The 20,005-nt window shown below is 36.4% G+C and overlaps 1 protein-coding gene across 6 annotated transcripts in view; it reads left to right on the forward strand.

Annotated features, from left to right (window-relative positions):
* Positions 1-20,005, forward strand: part of PDLIM5 (PDZ and LIM domain 5) — a 165,625-nt gene that overhangs the window by 33,725 nt on the left and 111,895 nt on the right. For all 6 annotated transcript variants that reach the window (XM_058191976.1, XM_058191977.1, XM_058191978.1 and 3 more), the window contains exon 3: positions 13,083-13,234. In XM_058191976.1, the coding sequence (XP_058047959.1) occupies positions 13,083-13,234 (152 nt within the window). The remainder of the gene's footprint in view (positions 1-13,082; positions 13,235-20,005) is intronic.

Here is a 20,005-nt window from a genome sequence, read left to right on the forward strand (position 1 = left end):
GAGCCTCAAGCCGCCATCGCTACCAGTTCTCCGAACCACCGGCCGTCATTGCTATCGGCTCGGATGAATCGGTCCAAACCGGGAGCATTTCACCCCTGCTTCACAGTGCTTTTTTACAGCCCTCTCTAAGCGGTTTACAGAGTCAGCATATTGCCCCCAACAACCTGGGTCCTCATTTTACCAACCTCGGAAGGATGGAAAGCTGAATCAACCTTGACCCAGTGAGACTCGAACTGCCGAACTGCCGGTAGTTAATAGTCAGCAGAATTAGCCTGCAGTTCTGCATTCTAACCACTGTGCCACTGCGACTCTAAACAACGGCACTGAAAAAAGTTACTCATGACCATTTTTCATATTTACAATCATCGCAGCATCTCCAAGGTTTTACATTGAGATTTACATTCAGATGCTGGACAGCTGGTTGATATTCGTGCTGGTTGCAGTGTCTGAGGCTCCTATGATCCCCTTCTGCAACCTTTTGGCAAGCAAAGTCAATGGGGAAGCCAGGTTCACTTAACAACCGTGTTACTAATTTAAGAACTGCTGTGACTCACTTAACAAATCTGGCAAGAAAGATGGTAGGTAATATGGGGCAAAACTCACTTAGCAAATTTCTCACTTAGCAACATAAATTTTGGGCTCAGTTGTGCTTGTAAGCCAAGAACTACCTGTAGTTTTCTTCCCACATTTCTTCCAGAAAGCTTTTTTCTTCTAATTTCCCACTGCTAGCTTGTCATCCCAGTGTTCCCTTAAGGAATCTCACTCAAGTACTGACCAGGTCTGACTTGCTTAATCTCTGAGCACAGACAAGGTTGGTCAGCATTGGCTTAAAATGGAATTGCATATTTCATTTCACTTTATTGTGGACATCCTGCTGCATGAACCAGGCCTCAATGTTAAGCCCAAAAGCCCATACAGGTTTAATCCTCAACTTACAACAATTCATTTAGTGACGATTCAAAGTTACAATGGCACTGAAAAAAGTGACTTATGACTTTTTTTCACAGTTACAACCTTTGCAACATCCCCATGTTCATGTGGTCAAAATTCAGATGGCAACTGGTTCACACTTACAATCGTTTCAGCATCGGGGGGGGCGCGGGGTGTCATGTTTTGCAGCCTTCTGATGAGCAAAGTCAATGGGAAAGCCAGATTCCCTTAACAACCGTGTTACTCACTTAACCATTGCAGTGATTCACTTAACAAATCTGGTGAGAAAGGTTGTAAAATGGGGGAAAACTCACAATGAATTTCTCACTGAGCAACATACATTTTGGGCTTAATGGTGGTCATAAGTTGAGAACTACCTGTGCTTAGAGAGACATAGTATATTAGAACAGAAACTGTACTTATTGTGTTGAAAGCAGATGTAGCGTATTGTATGAACCCCAATGCTTTTCGAAATCTGGGATGATGCCAGGAAAAAGGTCTTTGTATATACTTTCTTTTATACAGTATTGAAAATGAAAATGGAACGTTTCCAAAATTGAAGTATTACTTTGAAATCAGCTTTATTAAATAAGTGGGACTGACATCATAGGAAGAAGAATAGCTTATTTCTTAGATCTTATAAAGAACAGAATTAAATCTGAATTGCATTGTTTCAATTTTTCTATTAAAACTTTCTAGGTGCCATTGGGATTGAAACGGCATAGGATTGGATTATAACATTAACAGTATTAGGGTTATGCTTCCTATTACTTCCTTGCTTGATTTTTCTTATTTTAAAGTAAAAGACTAACATTTCCCCCCTTTAATTTGGTAAATTAATTGTACAATGGTAAATTGATAGGGCAATAATGGTAAAGTGACAAGCCAATTCCTGCTGGAAGATGGCGGCCGCGTAAATTTGGTTAATATGGTTTTGGTTTTTTTCACGATATAGAATAACAGTGAAATTATTCTAATACCTATAACTATAACTAAGTTGGTTTTTCATCCTCATATGGTTTTTCCTTATTTGGTCATTTTTTGTTCTTGGCACAACAGGCATCAGTCTTGTCAAAACCTGAAGGTCTGTCATTGCTTTATTGTAGTTAGCTATTACATTGCTTGAAGTATTTTTTCTTTCGCCTTGTTGCTCAGCATTAAAAATTCTTTATGTTGACAGCTGATTTGAACTGTTGATGTGTTTTGGGGTTTTCCAATAAAAAAATCCTTATTTTTTTCTCATTTAAGTACATATTGTAAGCTTTGTATATGCATGATATGTTCCAAGTATGCACATATAAGAGAGTTTTGTATTGCAAACCCTTTTTTTATAACGTAACATGGCAAACCCTTATTTATAACATTCGTATAGCCAAGTATCTTATAACCAGCTATGAATGGCTCCCTATCAAAAGTTAAAATTGCATAAAAGGCATATTAAAATTATAAAAATTAAACCCATTAGAAACAAAAACCTGCCACTCAAGTCAAACTTCCTGATGTGCAATCTCCTCTTTTTGGATTTATCCCAGCACTGGTTTACTGAAAATAGGTTTTCAAAGCTTTATGGAAGACTAAGACTTCAGAGGCCTGCCAAACTTCAGGGGAAAAGTGTTTCACAGGGCAGGGCCTGCTATAGAAAAGAAAAATGGCAATATTATTTAGGGAAGGGACTATGAATAATTTTGTGCAACCACAGGTAATCCTCAATTTATGACCATAATTGAGACGAAAATTTATGTTGTTAAGTGAGAAATTTGTTAAGTGAGTGTCTCCCCCCCACCCAATTTTACAACTTTTCTTGCCACGTTTGTTAAGTGAATCATTGCAGTTGTTAAATTAGTAACACGGGTTGTTAAGTGAATCTGGCTTCCCCAATGAAATTGCAGGTCAGAAAGTCACAAAAGGCGATCCCATGACTCAGTGACCCTGCAACCGTCATAAATGTGAGTCAGTTATCAAGCATCCAAATGTAAATCACATGACCAAGGGGGGATGCCACAACGGTCATAAGTGTAAAAAACAGTCATAAGTCACTTTTTTCAATGATGTTGTCACGTTCAATGGTCACTAAAGGAACTGTTGTAAGTCGAGGACTACCTGTATTGAAAGGGTTTCCCCCCCCAATATATACACCAAATGTGTGATTGCATAAAAACAGGCTACAGAAATATATTAAATTGATATACAAGCCGTGGTGGCACAGTGGTTAGAATGCAGTACTGCAGGCTACTTGTCCTGATTACCGGCTGCCAGCAGTTTGGCAGTTTGAGTCTCCCCGGCTCAAGGTTGACTCAACCTTCCATCCTTCCAAGCTGGGTAAAATGAGACCCAGATTGTTGAGGACAATATTCTGACTCTGTAAACCGCTTAGAGAGGGCTGCAAAGCACTGTGAAGGGGTATATAAGTCTTAAGTGCTATTGCTATACAGGTATGATTACAATTGAGCCCAAAATTTCCAGTGTTAAAAAGGTAGTTAAGTGAACTGCATCTAATTTTTTGATCTTTGCTGCCACAGTTGTTAAGTGAATCAGTGCAGTTGTTAAGTGGATCTTGCAGTTGTTAAACAAATTTGGCTTCCTCCATTGACTTACCTCGCGGGAAGCTGCCTGGGAAGGACGCAAATGGTGATCACATGACCACAGGACAGTGTAACTGTCATGAACACAGGAGAGTTGCCAAATGCCCAAAGTTTGATCAGGTGACTTTATTTTGATGCTGCAATGGTCTTAAGTGTGAAAACTGATCATAGTCACTTTTTCCCCAATGCCATGGTAATTTAGAATGATTACTAAACAAAAGTTCGTAAGTTGACTACCTTTATAGCCCCATGTCCTCCAAATCAAATAAAAATTGCATAATACTTTTGGTTGAGAACCAGTGTGACAGTGAGTGATTAAGCTACTCAGCTGACACTAAGAGACCTAATGTCTGGTCTCTTCTAAACTGGGCTTTGAGCCAATCACTCTCTCGATAGAGTAGTTGTTAATGGGAAAAAGTTGGAAGACAGAGTGCTGTCTAAAAACTAAATAAATCTAAAAAGTAAATAAATCTGCCTGAATAAATTATAAATGAAAGTTCCAAATTAAACAGCTACTTTCAAACAACATGCAGAGCTGTTTACTGTGGTCTTACTTTAGCCTGCACCTGCACTTCTTCTCACAGTCATTGTTTTTGGACAATATAGTAAATATTAACATTTGGATTTTCATTATTGTTATTATTCTGCTTAGTAGTGGCTACACGGGATATTTGGTGGCTGCCAGTAATCTATTTATAGTCCCTTACTTATAAATCTGGCTGTGACCAGATTTAAGATCTCTTTGTCCAGCTGAATATTGTCACCAGAATATTTATTTTTGGCTTGTCAGATAATGATATATGCTAGAAGCACTTATCAGGGCAGTTTATAGCCATGTTTAAATAAAATATTAGTTAAAAGTGAATTAAAGCAGAAGTTGAATTAAGTTTTTATTTTTAAGAAGTCAAACTACCTTAGCTATCATGCATGGAGGGCTTCAGATTAAGTTCGGTTAATTTAAGTCATAATTTGAGAGACAGAATAAGAATATGCTGGCTTTATACTCTTGACAAGTACTAAAGGCAGTTTAAAAGAAAAAAAAAAAGAAATTCAGAGTCCAAAATGTTAAAAATACAACAGAAATTATAAAACATCTGTAAATATTTAACAAAGTTCATGAAAGGTGTATCTTATGGAGTTCCTAAATACTGAGAATTGGGGGCCAAATGCAATTCACAAAGAATATTTTCCATTGTCTGAGTGCAATTTAGGAAAAGAAGAAAGAGAGCCTTTGATAGCAGGGGCATCTTTAAAGGAACTTTCCAGTGGATCTTAACACCTGGATGGGTTTTATAATGAGAGTCATTCTGGACGAACAGTGAAGACACTTGGGTAGAAACCATGTATACTATAGGATTAGTATTTAAAAATTAGCATGTTTTAACTTGTCTAATATACACCCATTTTTAAGTAAATACTTCATATTTTAATCCCATTTTTCTCCTCTGCAGTCTCCTCGGGTCGCATGTCACATCATCACAATAATTTTGTCAGCTTCTTTCAGTAGAACTTTCAAAGGCTCATTAGAAAAACAATTTGTCAATGTGTTTCCTAGGAAAAATATACCTTTAAGTTTTTTGAAAGTTGCTAATAGTATCCTTGCTAGCTATACAACATGCTTCAAAATGCAAGCCATTTGCCAAGAGAAAGTTTTAGCTGTAGGAACGTAATTCTTGGAGTAATGATCCACATTTTGAAGCACATGGGCGCAGATAGAAAATTCTTGAATGGTTCTCCCATGTCTTTTGTTGTTAGTTGCGAAGTCATGTCCGACCCATCACAACCCCATGGACAGTGTTCCTCCAGGCTTTCCTGTCGTCTGCCATCCTTGGGAGTCCATTTAAGCTCATGCCGACTGCTTCGGTGATCCATCCAGCCACTTCATTCTCTGTCGTCCCATTCTTCTTTTCCCCTCAATCTTTCCCAGCATTAGGCTCTTTTCCAGTGAGCCTTTCCTTTTCATTAGGTGGCCAAAATATTTGAGTTTCATCTTCAGGATCTGGCCTTGTAAAGAGGAGTCAGGGTTGATCTCCTCTTGGACTGACTGGTTTGATTGCCTTGCAATCTAAGGGACTCGCAGGAGTCTTCTCCAGCACCATAGTTCAATGGCCTCAATGATTTGGCGCTCAGCCTTTCTTATGGTCCAACTTTCACAGCCATCCATTGCAACTGGGAAAACTATAGCCTTGACTATATGCTCTTTTGTTGACAGGGTGATGTCTCTGCTTTTTTGTATGCTGTCTAACTTTGCATAGCTTTCCTCCCCAGGAGCAAGCGTCTTTTAATTTCTTGGCTGCAGTCCCCATCTGCGGTGATCTTGGAGCCCAGGAAAATAAAATCTGTCACTACCTCCATTTCTTCCCCATCTATTTGCCAGGAATTGAGAGGTCTGCATGCCATGGTCTTAGTTTTCTTAATGTTGAGTTTCAAACCAACTTTTGCACTCTCCTTCTTCACCCACATCAAGAGGCTCTTTAGTTCCTCTTCACTTTCTGCCATTAGAGTGCTACCATCTGCATATCTGAGATTGTTGCTATTTCTCCATGTCTAGGAACAATAAATAAAAGATATAGAATAGTAATATATATATAAAAATTAGATTAGGATGGTATCTTAGGCAGGGGTTTAAATTTGAATAGGACAGCCTGAGTTCCCTCAGCTTTTTGAGTCCTTTGTATGATCATATTTGCAAGAACTGAAAAATAGATCTTTGGCATTTTTGATGGGAAACAACCTATAAATTAGCGTGTAATTCCTGAAGCAGATGTATTGCAGTTAAGCAAGTCCAAATTCTACCCCCACCTGTCTCCACATGTGGCTGTCTCTATCCTCCGTCTTCAGCTATTGACCATAAAGATTTGCCTCATGCAAGGCAGAATATGAGACTGCTAAGTCTGGCATCATTTCCTGAAGAATATATAGGCTCTCTATATAGTTTGCCATGAATGAAGTAAAAAATAAATAAAATAAAGCTATACATGAAATAAATAAAATTATCTCTGTCCATATTATAAATTTGCTAGACTACACAGAATACACAAAAGTAGATAAAAAGAGTTTTTTTTCTTTGCATATTAAATTACATGGCACAACTCTGATTTCACAAAGAAAACTACTAATGTGACTCCCAGATACATGTTACTTGAAGCTTGGCAAGAAGAATATATGAAGAGTATTTTGGAATCCTTATTATTGCAGACTGACATACTATGGCCCGGTATGTGTCTAATGACATTTACAGTACTAGCAAATGTCATGTACATTTGGTCTGTGGGCTAAGCTAGAGTCTTGCCCAGCAGTAAATATACTGCAGTGATGCAGTACCTCAGCTATGAAATACCCAAACCGGCAATATCCTATGTCTCCCGTCCCTCTGGGAAGCCAAATGCTTTCTCTGCTGATTTGTTCATTAGTGACTCATTAAGAATCTTTGAGGTGTGAAAAATAGTGCCTTACCACGAATCAAGAAGCTTTAATGCCATTAAGACTTGAATTGTAGTTTTGATTAGCTAATACTCTGCCAAAAAAAAAAAATTGTAGAACTTCAAATGTTCATAGACATTAGAGTTGTCTCTTTCAAAAAGATACTTGATAAATATCAGCAAGTTACTAGGGAAGATCCAAGAGACTTGCTTGTTTTGATTAGATGATCAGGTAAATTAGTGACAGAGGAATAGTACTCAAATATTTATACACTTATATAACCTTATGTAGAATAAAAATGCACATTTCTCTTAGGCTTGGAAGTAAAATAAAAATGTCATAAGAAATGTGAATTCCAAGTAAACCTGGCACTTATTAAGTATGTAAAATTCACATTTCTTATGACATGTTTATTTTGTTTCTAAGTGAGATGTGTATTTTAAAGAGAAGTGAATTTCAATCCCATTCTTGAAATTCACAGTGAATAATTTCAGAGCTGTTTGACTGTAGGCACCCAATGAATTGATTTAACACTTGATACAGAAAATAAGAACACTTTTTGTCTTATCAACAGTTATTAAGATTGGGGTATTGTGTGGGCCGATGCTTCTTACTTGAATCCTAACATCCCAGAGCATCTTAGCTTCTTGATTTTCTATTAACTTTTTCTATTTTGTGGTCCTAACAGTTCTTGCTTGCAGTACTTCTTGCAGGGATTCCAATGCTCCAACCGTGCTACTTTATCTTGCCATTGTTTGTAGTCAGTCTGTGAGATGTTCTTGCCATAGCTAATTAGGTGATCCACTGCTTCTTAGCTGTTTGTTGCTACCTTGTAATAGTGGCCTTGAATGCATTTGTTCTTAAGGCTTGGTCTTGTGTAGCTGGAATTATCCTCTCTGTCACTTTACTATAATATTACCCAGAGTAGAATTCTGCTTTTATTCTTAATGATATTATTATTTTAGCATTAACTTGGCAGCTGAGGTTCATATATGGTTTGACCCTTTTCTTGGTCTTGAGTAGTGTCATTAACTTTCCTCCTTCCCCACAAAGGAATTACACAAGTGGCAGTCCCAAGCTGGAGCTTCGACTCACAAACAGACAGTTACTAATTGTTCCATTATCTTCAAATATGCCCAAAATATCCTCTTGGGGATAATTGTCCCCAGTTCACGAGCCAATGGCTTACAAGGAAAGAACTGAAAGATTGGTGATGAAATTGAATCCAGTGATTTGACTAGCTGTCCCTTTCTTATCAGGTTAGGAGAGGATACATGAGAAATAGAGAGCAGGATCCCTATAAATAGCATTTGGCCGAGTATGCATTATCTTCCATAAACCATTCCAAATCAGACATTGAGCACTACCTTGCCAAAAAGCAGCATGTGCTCACTAAAAGGAACAAACACCGATAGCAGTAAATCTGAATATGTTGTGTGATAGACACAATCATGTGAATGAGTTGCTTTAAGTATCCCACAGTTTTCAAATGGTCTAAAAGCCAGTGTACTTCAAACTCACACAATCAATGAGATTCGTTTCAGACAGAAGGAGATTTTGCTTCGTTTCAAGAAGCAAAATCCCAGCAGAAAACAAAGGACAGTTACCTGCTCCTTGATTAAATGTAATGAACCAAAGATACATAAATGTAATGGATCTAAGACAGTGGCATTTCAGGAAAATTGTCTAGAATATTGCAGCAGTCCAGCAGTATAAATAAGTATTGAATGAATAGAGCAACCTTTGGTAGAGGTTTTCAGGAACAGTTGGGTTGATGTTTTGAAGTCTTGAATTAAATAATGGGAATCCCTAATTCCCCCCCCCCCCGGTTCTATCAACTCCTATGATTGATAGTGGCTAAATAGCAAGTAGGCAAAGCTTATCTGCTTAATTAAATATGGGCCACCAAAAATATTAATGAACAACAAGGAGCATTGGATTAAGGCACTCAAATCATTGCACAATTATGATTATTATTTTCCTGTATTTTCCTATTGTTGATACCTCTTTGTTAGTTGGATAATTTTGGACTGAATAAATTGGTTGTATGAATTCAGGTTCACTTATGACAGAACAATCATAAAAAGATTAGCGGAGTTGGAAGGGACCTTATAGGTCATCTAGTCCAAACCAAGGAGACCCTACACCATTTCTGACAAATGGCAGTCCAATCTCTTCTTGAAAACCTCCAGTGATTAAGCTCTCACAACTTCCGAAGTGGTTCTCACTGTCAGAAAATTTCTCCTCATTTCTAGGTTGAATCTCTCCTTGGTTGGTTTCCATCCATGATTCCTTGTCTGGCCCCAGTTTAGAATAATTATTGCTCAAGGCTATGCACAAGAGTCTGGTCCATTAGTGGACAGCAGTAAATGTCCATTAGCAGTAAATGTCCATAAGAATTAATAGAATTCAAGTGGAGACAGACTTGGTGCATTTGTGGACATGTAATGAGTCCTCTCTGCCTGCTCTTCTCCTACAGATTGGCTGTTTTATGTATTTATGCATTAAAATGGAATGATAGGAAGCCAGTTTACACACACACACACACACACACACACACACACAGAGAGAGAGAGAGAGAGAGAATGTTCGGGGATGTGATGGAAACTGATTTAAATCAGCTTGGCAAACACATCTTTTCTGATTATAGTTTGGTTTGTATTTGGAATATGGACCAAATCTGAACACCCTTGTAGGGTAAATTAGTGGATTTGTTAATGTCAAAATATGGACCATTTATATATTTTATTAGCATGCATTTGGATGCATTACTATTGTAGGTAAATAAAAAATATTTAAGTCTGACTAGATATATCTGACATTCCTGTGGCCCGTATCCTATGTAATTCAGGGTTAGTTTGCGGTCTGGAGCTTTCCAGTAGCCTCATGAATTGGAGCCCAGAAATTCAGAAAGAAGAACTTTAAGAAAAATAAACACAATTTATGATCATGGATAAAGTACAAATACAGTGGCAAAATTAAAGACCTGGACTCCAATGTGAATTGTTATTACATGAATGGTAGCTAAAACAACAGATATAATTGTTGAGCAATTGAATGCCTTTTTTCAAAATAAAGATAAAATAGGTGGGTTTTTTTTTGAATAGGATACAGTAATTACATTCTCATCAGTAAGTTCTGTGTCTTATTATGGCACTATAATGTTTTTAAGTAAACAAAAAGCCCTTGAGCCATGCTTGAAATTAGATAGGATAAGAGCCCATGCATGATATAGTAGGAAATAAATCTCACATTGGCAGTCTGCATGGAAAGGATAATCTGTTTTTTCAATTTTTCCTTTCATTTAAAGTTTTTGTATGGTGATACCATTCATTTATTTGCTGCTTGAACTTGTACTATTTCATTCCTTAGCCAAAGAGTCTGTACTATTGTCTGCAGATGTGAATAATTTGGTTAGAATCTTTCATAATATCCATAGTGCATAGAAGGCTGGTTTCTAACTGTTATTATATATTATTATATTATATTGGTGATCATTAACATTTTCTTTTCTTTTCTTGTGTTAGAATGCTTTACTCAAATCCTAAAATTAATCCTAAAATTAATTCAGTTTGCCCAGTGTACATTGGATTGGAGTTGGCATATAAACTCCTGTAAATAAATAAAATATATACTTTTTGTGTAGTCTGAAATGGCAAGTTCTAAAGTAGTGGGAAAATACCATTTTTCTCACTCTTATCTGGTTTGAATGAAAAAAAAATTAAAATAACTTTGTATTTTTGTATTGTACAAATATAAGACATGAGAAGATCAACTCAAGTTCAAAGGAAAAAATATATTTGAAATGGGACATTTAATTTTGATTTATTGTCGAAGAGGTTTAGTTTTATACTTAAGGTTTTGATACCAACCAAATGAACTGTTATGTGAAATAACAATTTTATCTGGCTTAGATCCCAAGATAAGTAAACTTAAAGGAATTTACAAAGGAATGTTTGCATTCCCTCAGCTATTCTTGTTCTATCTATAAATCTTCTCTGGAAAGTTACCTTTTGGAAGAAATATTGTGTACGTAAATATCCTTAGTAGAGGAGAAGATACATGTCCAAAATCAAACAGTTTTATAATTCGTTGGCTGAAGAAAATTTACAATAAGGATATTTCTTCACTCTTCCTTTCCCCAATACTCCAATCTGATCCTCCTCAAACTTTTGGTCAGTTCAAGGAACTCCATGGAAAAGGAATACAAGATGCTGTAATTATCTTCTGTGAGTTAATTCACGTCTTAATAGCCAATTTCTCCATGCAAGCTGAAAACATTGGGGCTCCTTGGAGCTTTTCTTAAACAACTAAGTTGTCTAATTCAGGGATCCCCAACTCCTGGTCCGTGGCATGCCAGAAACCCAGGCCACATAAACAAACAAAACCCCATCTGCAGGATGCAGACAAGATGTGAAACCATGCTGTCTCCAGTCCATGGAAAAACTTCTCTCCATGGAACTAGTCCCTGGTGCCCAAAAGGTTGGGGGCTGCTGGTCTGATTGGGATTTTTTCTGAAATCCCAGTGCAAAATAATCAAGAACTTGTAGTCTTCCGTTTCTGCTTATTTATTTAACATGTGTCGTGTCCCACTCCTCCGCTGACGGCCGGGTCAGGGAAATCCGAATCAGGCTTGCCTCTGCAGCTCTGCCCAAAGTCCTAGCAAAGTCCTCAGAGCAGGCAGGAGACCAGTAAGTGACTTCAGCAAGATAAGTTCGACTTTGCCTGACTCAGAGACTGCCAGAAAGCAGATCCTTTATATAGGCCATGGGGTATGGCTCCATGACTCAGCACTCATTAAGGCCTGCCCCTCCCTTCCTTCTGTTGCCTCCGCCTATCCAATCTTCTGATGCGAGGGTCACTCCAATCAGCTGTTGGAAGTAAACTTTCCTCAGGCTCACATGCTGTGGAGGAGGGGGAGGGGTCTAGCTGCTCCGTTTGCCTGGGCATGGAGCCAGGGCTGGGGCCGGGGGATGCTCCCTCCTCTGCAGCCTGCTTGGGCATGGAGCCAGGGCTGGGACCGGGAGGTGCTCCCTCCTCTGCAGCTTGTCTGGGCATGGAGCCAGGACTGGGGCCGGGAGGCATACATTCCTCCGTGTTCGGGAGCAGATAAGCAGACCCCGGCTGCGGTGAGAGCGGACAAGACACAACAACATGCAAGTCCCGCAATGATAAGTTGTTCTATGTCAAATCCTGTGATAATTATATGATTGCTATGATCAACTTGTACTTTATTGTATTTTGTGATATATTTTGTACATGAACTGTAATTAATAAATAAGGATATTGCTTGCCTCTGGAAATCTACTACTGTGATCCTGATATCATAGGGTTGACTTTTCTTACGATGTACATGAAGTTGCTGGTACCCACAGTAATAGATCTACACAACCTAGATGGTTGGGGTTGCTAACTGGGGCAACGAGTTATATATTTGTTAATACATTTCATTTCCAATTTGACCATTATTAATAACCCAGCCTCCTAGTTCAGCTTATTGTTCTAAGACAAGGATTGTTTGCTAAAATGTCTTCTATAAATTTGTATTTGAAACTTAGGTCCTTGGGTATGGTTTCCATTAGAAAATTATGCCAAGATTATTAGTCCTTAAAATGTATGCAGTTGCAGTTTGTATTGAGTACTGTGCGATGGATGAACTGTGACTTAGTTATAACCCATAACTGATTAGTTTAACATTGTAGATTAAGTAAACTGAACAATTCCAGACCAATGGGCTGGTTTCACCAAACAACCTTAGGTAGAACTGAATAGATTAGGTTTTGGTTTAGTACGAGGGTGTCAAACTGGCAGGCCAGTGGTTAGATGTGCAACACGCAGGCCACACCCATCTGTGCTCTGCGAATGGGAAAAACATCATGAAACATCATGTGACAGCAACGTGACACAGCGAGTTTGACACCTGTGGTTTAGTACAACATTTGAACCTGGTTGATTTCATTCGCTGTTCACTCCATCCTAACAGGATCTTCTTATTCCTTTTCTATAGAGTAGATTCATTATACGAATACAGTATTTTTTTCAAAGTTTGTTTTCACTTTGAAATGCTTGTAATTCTTTCTCTCATGACTCGGTTCTTAGAATGTGAATGAAAACAAATAATGCTTACCCCTTACTGTGATTTTGCAGTTGAGCGATGGAGGCAAAGCAGCTAATGCAAACGTCGGGATAGGTGATGTGGTCCTTAGCATTGATGGGATAAGTGCAGAAAGTATGACTCATCTGGAAGCACAAAACAAAATCAAGACCTGCTCGGGAAATCTGATTATGAATCTGCAAAGGTAATTATCATGATTGTTGTTATTACTATGACCATTATTGAATAACATTTCCTTAGAAGAAAAAAGCATGCATTCTTCTTTCCCGGAATGCTTATGCTTTTTTTCTAACCTTGATTGTACCCTTCGTTTGTAATAATGAGAGCTTTGTATGGCACCATCAATTTATTATTAAAAAAAAAAACAGTCAAAGAGCTGTACGGTGCAAAATAGGTGCAAGGACCTATGTTATATACCACTTGCCTCTATTTCCCAATCCTTCTGATAGAGAACTAAAATGTCATCTAACTTTACCTTTATTCATAACAACTCTTTAAAACGTATTTTTAAAATCCCCTATCCGTTGTTTCTACTTTAGGTTTCTATGAAAAATATCTTCTTTAACATATTACAAAAAAAATATATATTGGTAAACATAGTCCCCTTTAAAATATTCTGCTTCTAAGTCTATGTGTGACAACTATGAGAAAGTCTTCAGATGTACTCTTATTAGTTTTCTTAAAAATTTAATTGTCCTAATACTTTTCTGCATTTTTAGCTAATGATTTGGTTCTCTATATTAAGTAGGCTGCATTCTTTAAATACAGAATTTAAATTAATACTCTAAATAGAAGACCAATGTGTATGAGACTTCATGCTTAAGACTTGAAAAATAGTATGAACTGATGGAATGAATTGAATTGTACACCCCAGTGACATTACAAACTATCATTGGGAGTTTTTGTTCCTAGACATGGCTTGAAGTAACAAGGAACAGCTCTTTATTGAGTAGATCGGTACAACCCAGGGGCTGGCTCCTCTGACAGCTTGCCCTTTTATAGGGAGCTGTCAGATGGCTCAGCCAATGAGATTTTAACTATTTTCCCGCTGTTCCGGCGGACCTGAGTGTAGCCTATGCTCACTCCTAATTAAGTATTCAACAGGATCATACAAAATAAAGCGCCCTCAAGAAAGAAATAGATCCACTGCAATATTCTTACAAGAAAACCAAATGGACATTCACAATGAGGACAATATCAACATGACACTGGGTAAAGTCTCCCACATTCAGAAGGTATCCAACAAGCTTCTGGGGAGGACACTATAGGCTGTCATGTAGGCTATGTTTGATAATGTTGCAAAGATATACATTGTCAGGGTTCCAAGTAACATCCCCGTAGCAAACAAAACTCTGAGGCAGGTAGATTCCTCAAAGAATCATTTTATTGGATATGTCATATTGGCACAGGCTGGTGAAACCCGACTCTGACTATTCCCATGGTTTTCACCTAATTAAAAGTAAAAGTTTTTTACTTTCCCAAAACAATCAGTCACATGGCCCAGTCAGGTTATTGTCCAATTGCTAGATGACTCCAGTCCCCTCCTGAGCACCTGCAGGAATGTCCTTGGTTTCCAAGAGAAAGTATTTTGTTTTGGTTACAACACCCAACTATCCCTATTTCCCACCCCCTGTTCCCTCTTCAGTGTGTGAGCGCTGAAGTCTCAAAATGGCCTCAGTCAGGCCAGTTTCAGAGTTGACACACATATTACTAATGCATAGAATGTTGGAACCATGAACCAGGACAAACCTGATGTTGCCAAAGCAGAAATGTCAAGACTGAACATAGACATTCTGGGAATCAGTGAACTGAAATAAATTTCAAATGGCAGAGAGGATCAGATCTACTGAAGGCAAGAAAAATGTAACAGAAACGAAGTAACCATCATTATATATACACAATGACAGAGTCAGTGGTCAGATATGTTAGAATGATTAAAAGAACGATAGGATGATCTCCCAAAATTTAGAATGATCTCTATTTTTTGATTCCAAGGCAAGCCAGTCAGTATTATGCTGATTCAAGTCTTGTGTTGCACCCACAACACAAGAAGGGGAAGCTGAACTGTTCTGTAGCAACTTGTCAACACCACACCAAATAAACCACAGCATGTTCATTATATGAGAACGGATGCTAAAGTTGGAACTAAAGTAGCATCTGAAATAATGGAAACATTACGTTTCTATGTATAAAATGAAGCAGGCTAACAGTTGTGCCAAGAAAATGTAATATTTATAGCAAATACTTTTTCCCCAACAACCTAAAGCTGAGTTGATACACCACATCAACAGAGGGATGACACCAAAATAAAATTCAGTATGTACTCTGCAAGAAAAATGGAAGAATTTTATTAAGTCAGCAAAAACAAGATTTAATACTGCCTGTGGTTCAAATCACACCACTAGATTTTTTAAATTTTTTTTTGGCTCCTTGAAAAGATGTTTTTAAGTTGTAATTTTGCAAGGAGTTTGTATCTCAGCCTTCTTGAAAAATTACAACTTAAAGAAAATCATCAAACCAACATGATACGAACGTTTCCCTAAGAAAATATGTTGAAAGTAATAAATTTAAAGGGTGAGATCTTAAAGGGGAAGCAAACCAAAATTCCAGACGTGCAAAAAGGGAAAGAAGCAAAATGGCTGTTTGCTGATAGGTTAAAAGTATTTTGCCTCCTTCAAAATAGAAGTAAAAAGATGACAAGGAAAGGGGGTATCAAAACAAATTCATATTCAATAAATTTTATAGAATACTGAGTTTCAGAAAGGAACTGGAAAACCCAAGAAGGTACAGCTAAATGAGCAATAGAAAAATAAGAACGATAACAATCCAATTAACAGGATCAGAGAGGCTTGTTAAAGAAAATTACAGAAACCAAGTAGATACCTTATGGAAAAATGGGAACAGTAAAAGACAAATATTTAGGAAGGGGATAAAAAGTAGAGATGGTATGAATATATGAAAGAACTATAGAAAAAAATGACAGATGAATGATTATTGATTTAGGGCAGGTCATTTTAAAAAGTGAAATTAAATGGACCCTAGAAAATACTTACAACTGGAGTAATTTTAAAGTGTCAAATTGTTCAAACTCTTTCCAAATGACACAGATTTGTATGGTGTGCAAAATACAGCAGTGGTCTAGGGATGGAAAAGAACAATTTGAATTTCAATACCCAAGTATGGTCTCTGGTAAAAACTACGAAACAATTGCATTTAATCTGCATGTTGTAGGACAGAGCTCAAGAGTTTACAGTGCAGTCAAAACATGGAATGGAAACTGACAGATGGCTATATTCAGAAAATACAGACAAGGGAAATCAAAAAAGAAATATGCCCATTGTTTATATAAACATTTATGTTTATATAATTATATAAACTGATTATATAAACATTTACATAGACTACAACAGATTAAAAACCTGGTCTACCTGATCATGTTGTTTGCCTATGGAACAATCTGCATGATGACCAGGAAGCATCAATTTGAATAAATAGCAACTAAATTGTTCAAAATTGGGAAACACTACTCCTTGTTCAATTAACATACATGCAGACTATATGATGAGAAATGCTTGAGTAGAAGAAACAGCAACTGGAATTAAATTGTTGGGAGAACAATTTCAGACAGGCTCGGTATTACTGAGACTGGAAGTGAAGGAAGCCTAAGGAATCTTTGATTAAAGATAAATCAAGAGAGTACAGAAAATGGTCTGATGTTCAATATTTTTTTTAAAAAAGATTCATCAGATAAATAACAGATTGTTTGATCAAAAGTAATAATTTATCTCTTAAATCTTTTGCCATAGATTGTGCTGACCTGAAGATTGACTAAAACAGAGATTCCATATGACAGTTCTTACGAATAAATTATGCAATCAATTATGTATCAATTATTTAACTAGTCAACTACAGGCTTTCAATATATACCTCACCAGAAGTATCTTCTGAAGTGAGTAGACCATCTTTTGAAGTAATACATTCAAGAAGTATCCTATGAAGTTAGCAGCTTAAGAGATTTTTTTTTCTCTAGCATCAGGTACTTACTTGATCCTGAAAAACCCATTACTGCAACAAAAAATCTTTACTTAGGACTTTTAAACATGTTCTTTCTGCTTTATTTCAAGCATTGTAAGACTCTCTTCAGTCTTCATAATGAAGGATCTGCCAACCCCAAATAAATGCATTCAACTCCATTCATTACATGTAATGTCTACTGAGATTTGCAGGAGGAATTAAATTTCTGCGGAAAGCTAACTTCTGGATATCTAAGAAGTGCAATGGAATAATGATGATTAATATGGGGACAGAAATAGAAGAAACTAGTTTTTAGTTTTTATTTGATGACCAGTTTAGCAAACCCTTGGAGGGTTTTCGTTGCACTAACTTGATAGAAAATGAGTCAGTGTTTCAGCCCCCATACAGGATGTGACTCACTAGTTACTGCCACCTTGCAGCTGGAGGGAAGATTGTGCAGAATTAGGCTGGTAAAGATCAAATGAAGAGCCCTTGGAGTCAGAGATTGCATCTTAGCTTTGTTTAAGAGGGAATGATGTGTTAATGGTGTTATGCCAGTTTCCAATCCTACATTTTCCATCTGTTCTTAATCCTTTTTTGCATCCGAGAAGCATTTGACAATGTATTTTTGTAGCAGTGCCTATGCAGAGTTTTTCTGCCATCACAGATAGATAGTAAATGCTTTGAGCAACTTTTACAAACTCAAGTAATTCAGAGGATGCTGGACCGAGGGGCTGCCTTAAATATTATTGAATGTTCATAGATTGTGGTTCATTTCATCAGATGCGCATGATATTTTTTTTATAGTTCAGTATGTTTTCATCAATTATTTTTCTGAGTGTCCACTAAAATTATTCTACATGTAAGCCCTGTTTGTTGCCACATTCCATTTTTCATTGACCCTGATTGCATTTTTATACATTTATAATTATAATTATTTATTAAGTTTATATGACACCTTCCTCATACAGGTTATATGCCTATTGGGAATTATACCCTCAAAGCCTAACTTTTGAACAATATTAAATATACAGATGGATGTCACATTATTATATTTTATTGCAACCATTTCTGTCTTAGATTTTTAGCTTTATGCTTTAGTTTTAAACAAATAATACCTGTGTTTCCCTGAAAATAAGACCGGGTCTTATATTAAGTTTTGCTCCAAAAGATGCATTAAGGCTTATTTTTTCAGTTAGGTCTTAATTTTGGGGAAATATGGTACTAAATGCCTCCATCTGGCTGATGATCTTAACCGGGACTTATTTTGGGGGTAGGGCTTATATTGCTACGGCTTATTTTCTGGTTGGGTTTTATTTTTGGGAAAACATGGTATTCCGGATTTTTTTTGTATTAGAGACATAGTTTATAGTGGCAACAAATTCTGTATTCATTTAGCCTGTGTTTAATGCTAATTGTTTTTACTTTCAACCAACTTTGTTAGTTGTTTCATCTCTAGTACTCTTTGACTGAAATTCAAGTTTGACTAACTATAAGATTTTATCATACCATATCTCAAGATTTTTGTTGGAATAAATACATCGTTGATCATAGTTAATCACAGTAAGACTCACTTACCAGTTTACAATTTGTACTTACATTAATTTTTTAAATGCAATGCCCATAATTAAAAATACATAGGATATGAAGTTACAGACATCAAATTACTTACAGCTCATTTATTACTTCTACAATACAAGATGTGCATTGCTTTTTTATAGTATAGCTGCTATACTAGAATTGAACTAGATTTTCAAGAAAAGTATAAAGCACGTTATGGGAAACAGAATAATGAACAAGTTTCAACTTTTATCCTTACACTTTTTATGTGTTTATTTTGTCCCTAGCAGCCAATCCAGAATGGCTGCCCTGCCTCACTCTCTTTTGGTTAATTGAAAGATGGACAGCTATATAAATATTTTAAATAAATAAAATAGTTTTAAGTGATTTTATATGTTTTTTTTTTATTTTTGATTGGGGTCCGCCCAGAGTTGGTGGAAAAATGGATGGCTAAATAAATATTTTAAATAAATCATTTTAAATGATTTTATATGTCTTTCAGGTTTTTGATATGGAGCTGCCCAGGATTGGTTGAAAGATGGGCGGCTGTATAAACATTTTAAACAAATAAAACAGCTTTAAGTGATTTTATTTGTTTTTTGGATTTTTTTATAGGAAACCGTCCAAAGTTAGTTTAAAGATGGGTGGCTATATACATGTTTTAAATCAGGGATCACCAACCTTTCAGACCTCAGGGACCACTAAATTTATAATTTTAAATCCTGAGGACCACTAATATGATTTTTTTTAAAAGATAAATAGTATTTAGTGCAATATAAAAAATACAATTATTTTTTCTGCGGACCACCAAAATTTTCTCACGGACCACCAATGGTCCACGGACCACTGGTTGGTGACCACTGTTTTAAATCACTAAATAAAGGCAAAGTTAAAACATAGTAGTTCAGCTAAGACAATTTAACAGTAGTTAGCTAGAATTTCTGAATTGAATTGATTCAAATATAACTGATGCTAAACTTCAAATAATGATTTAAGTGTATTAGAGTTTAATACACTTTAAGAGTTTGTATTATATTGTACCATTTAGTTATTGGTACTGTTTTTCTCATATTTAGATATTGGAAGAGAAGACCTGAATTCATTTGTGGATTAGGTTGTATTATAAGCATCAGTATAATCTTTAAATATTGATAAAATGTTGAGATCTACAAATTAAATTATTAGGAACCCTCTTTCTCTAATAGTTTGCTATTAACCAAGTTTCTCTAAGTTTCTACTTCCCTTATAATTACAACGTTCTATGCCAATTTCTATTAAAAGGTTTATATTTCTAATAACAAAGGCTGCCTGGGAAAAAATAAATTTTACACAACTTGAATTCATATAGTTTTTACTGTAAATGATCTTTTAAATTTTGTAT

Source organism: Ahaetulla prasina, chromosome 8, assembly GCF_028640845.1.
Source record: "Ahaetulla prasina isolate Xishuangbanna chromosome 8, ASM2864084v1, whole genome shotgun sequence".
Lineage (NCBI taxonomy): Eukaryota > Metazoa > Chordata > Lepidosauria > Squamata > Colubridae > Ahaetulla > Ahaetulla prasina.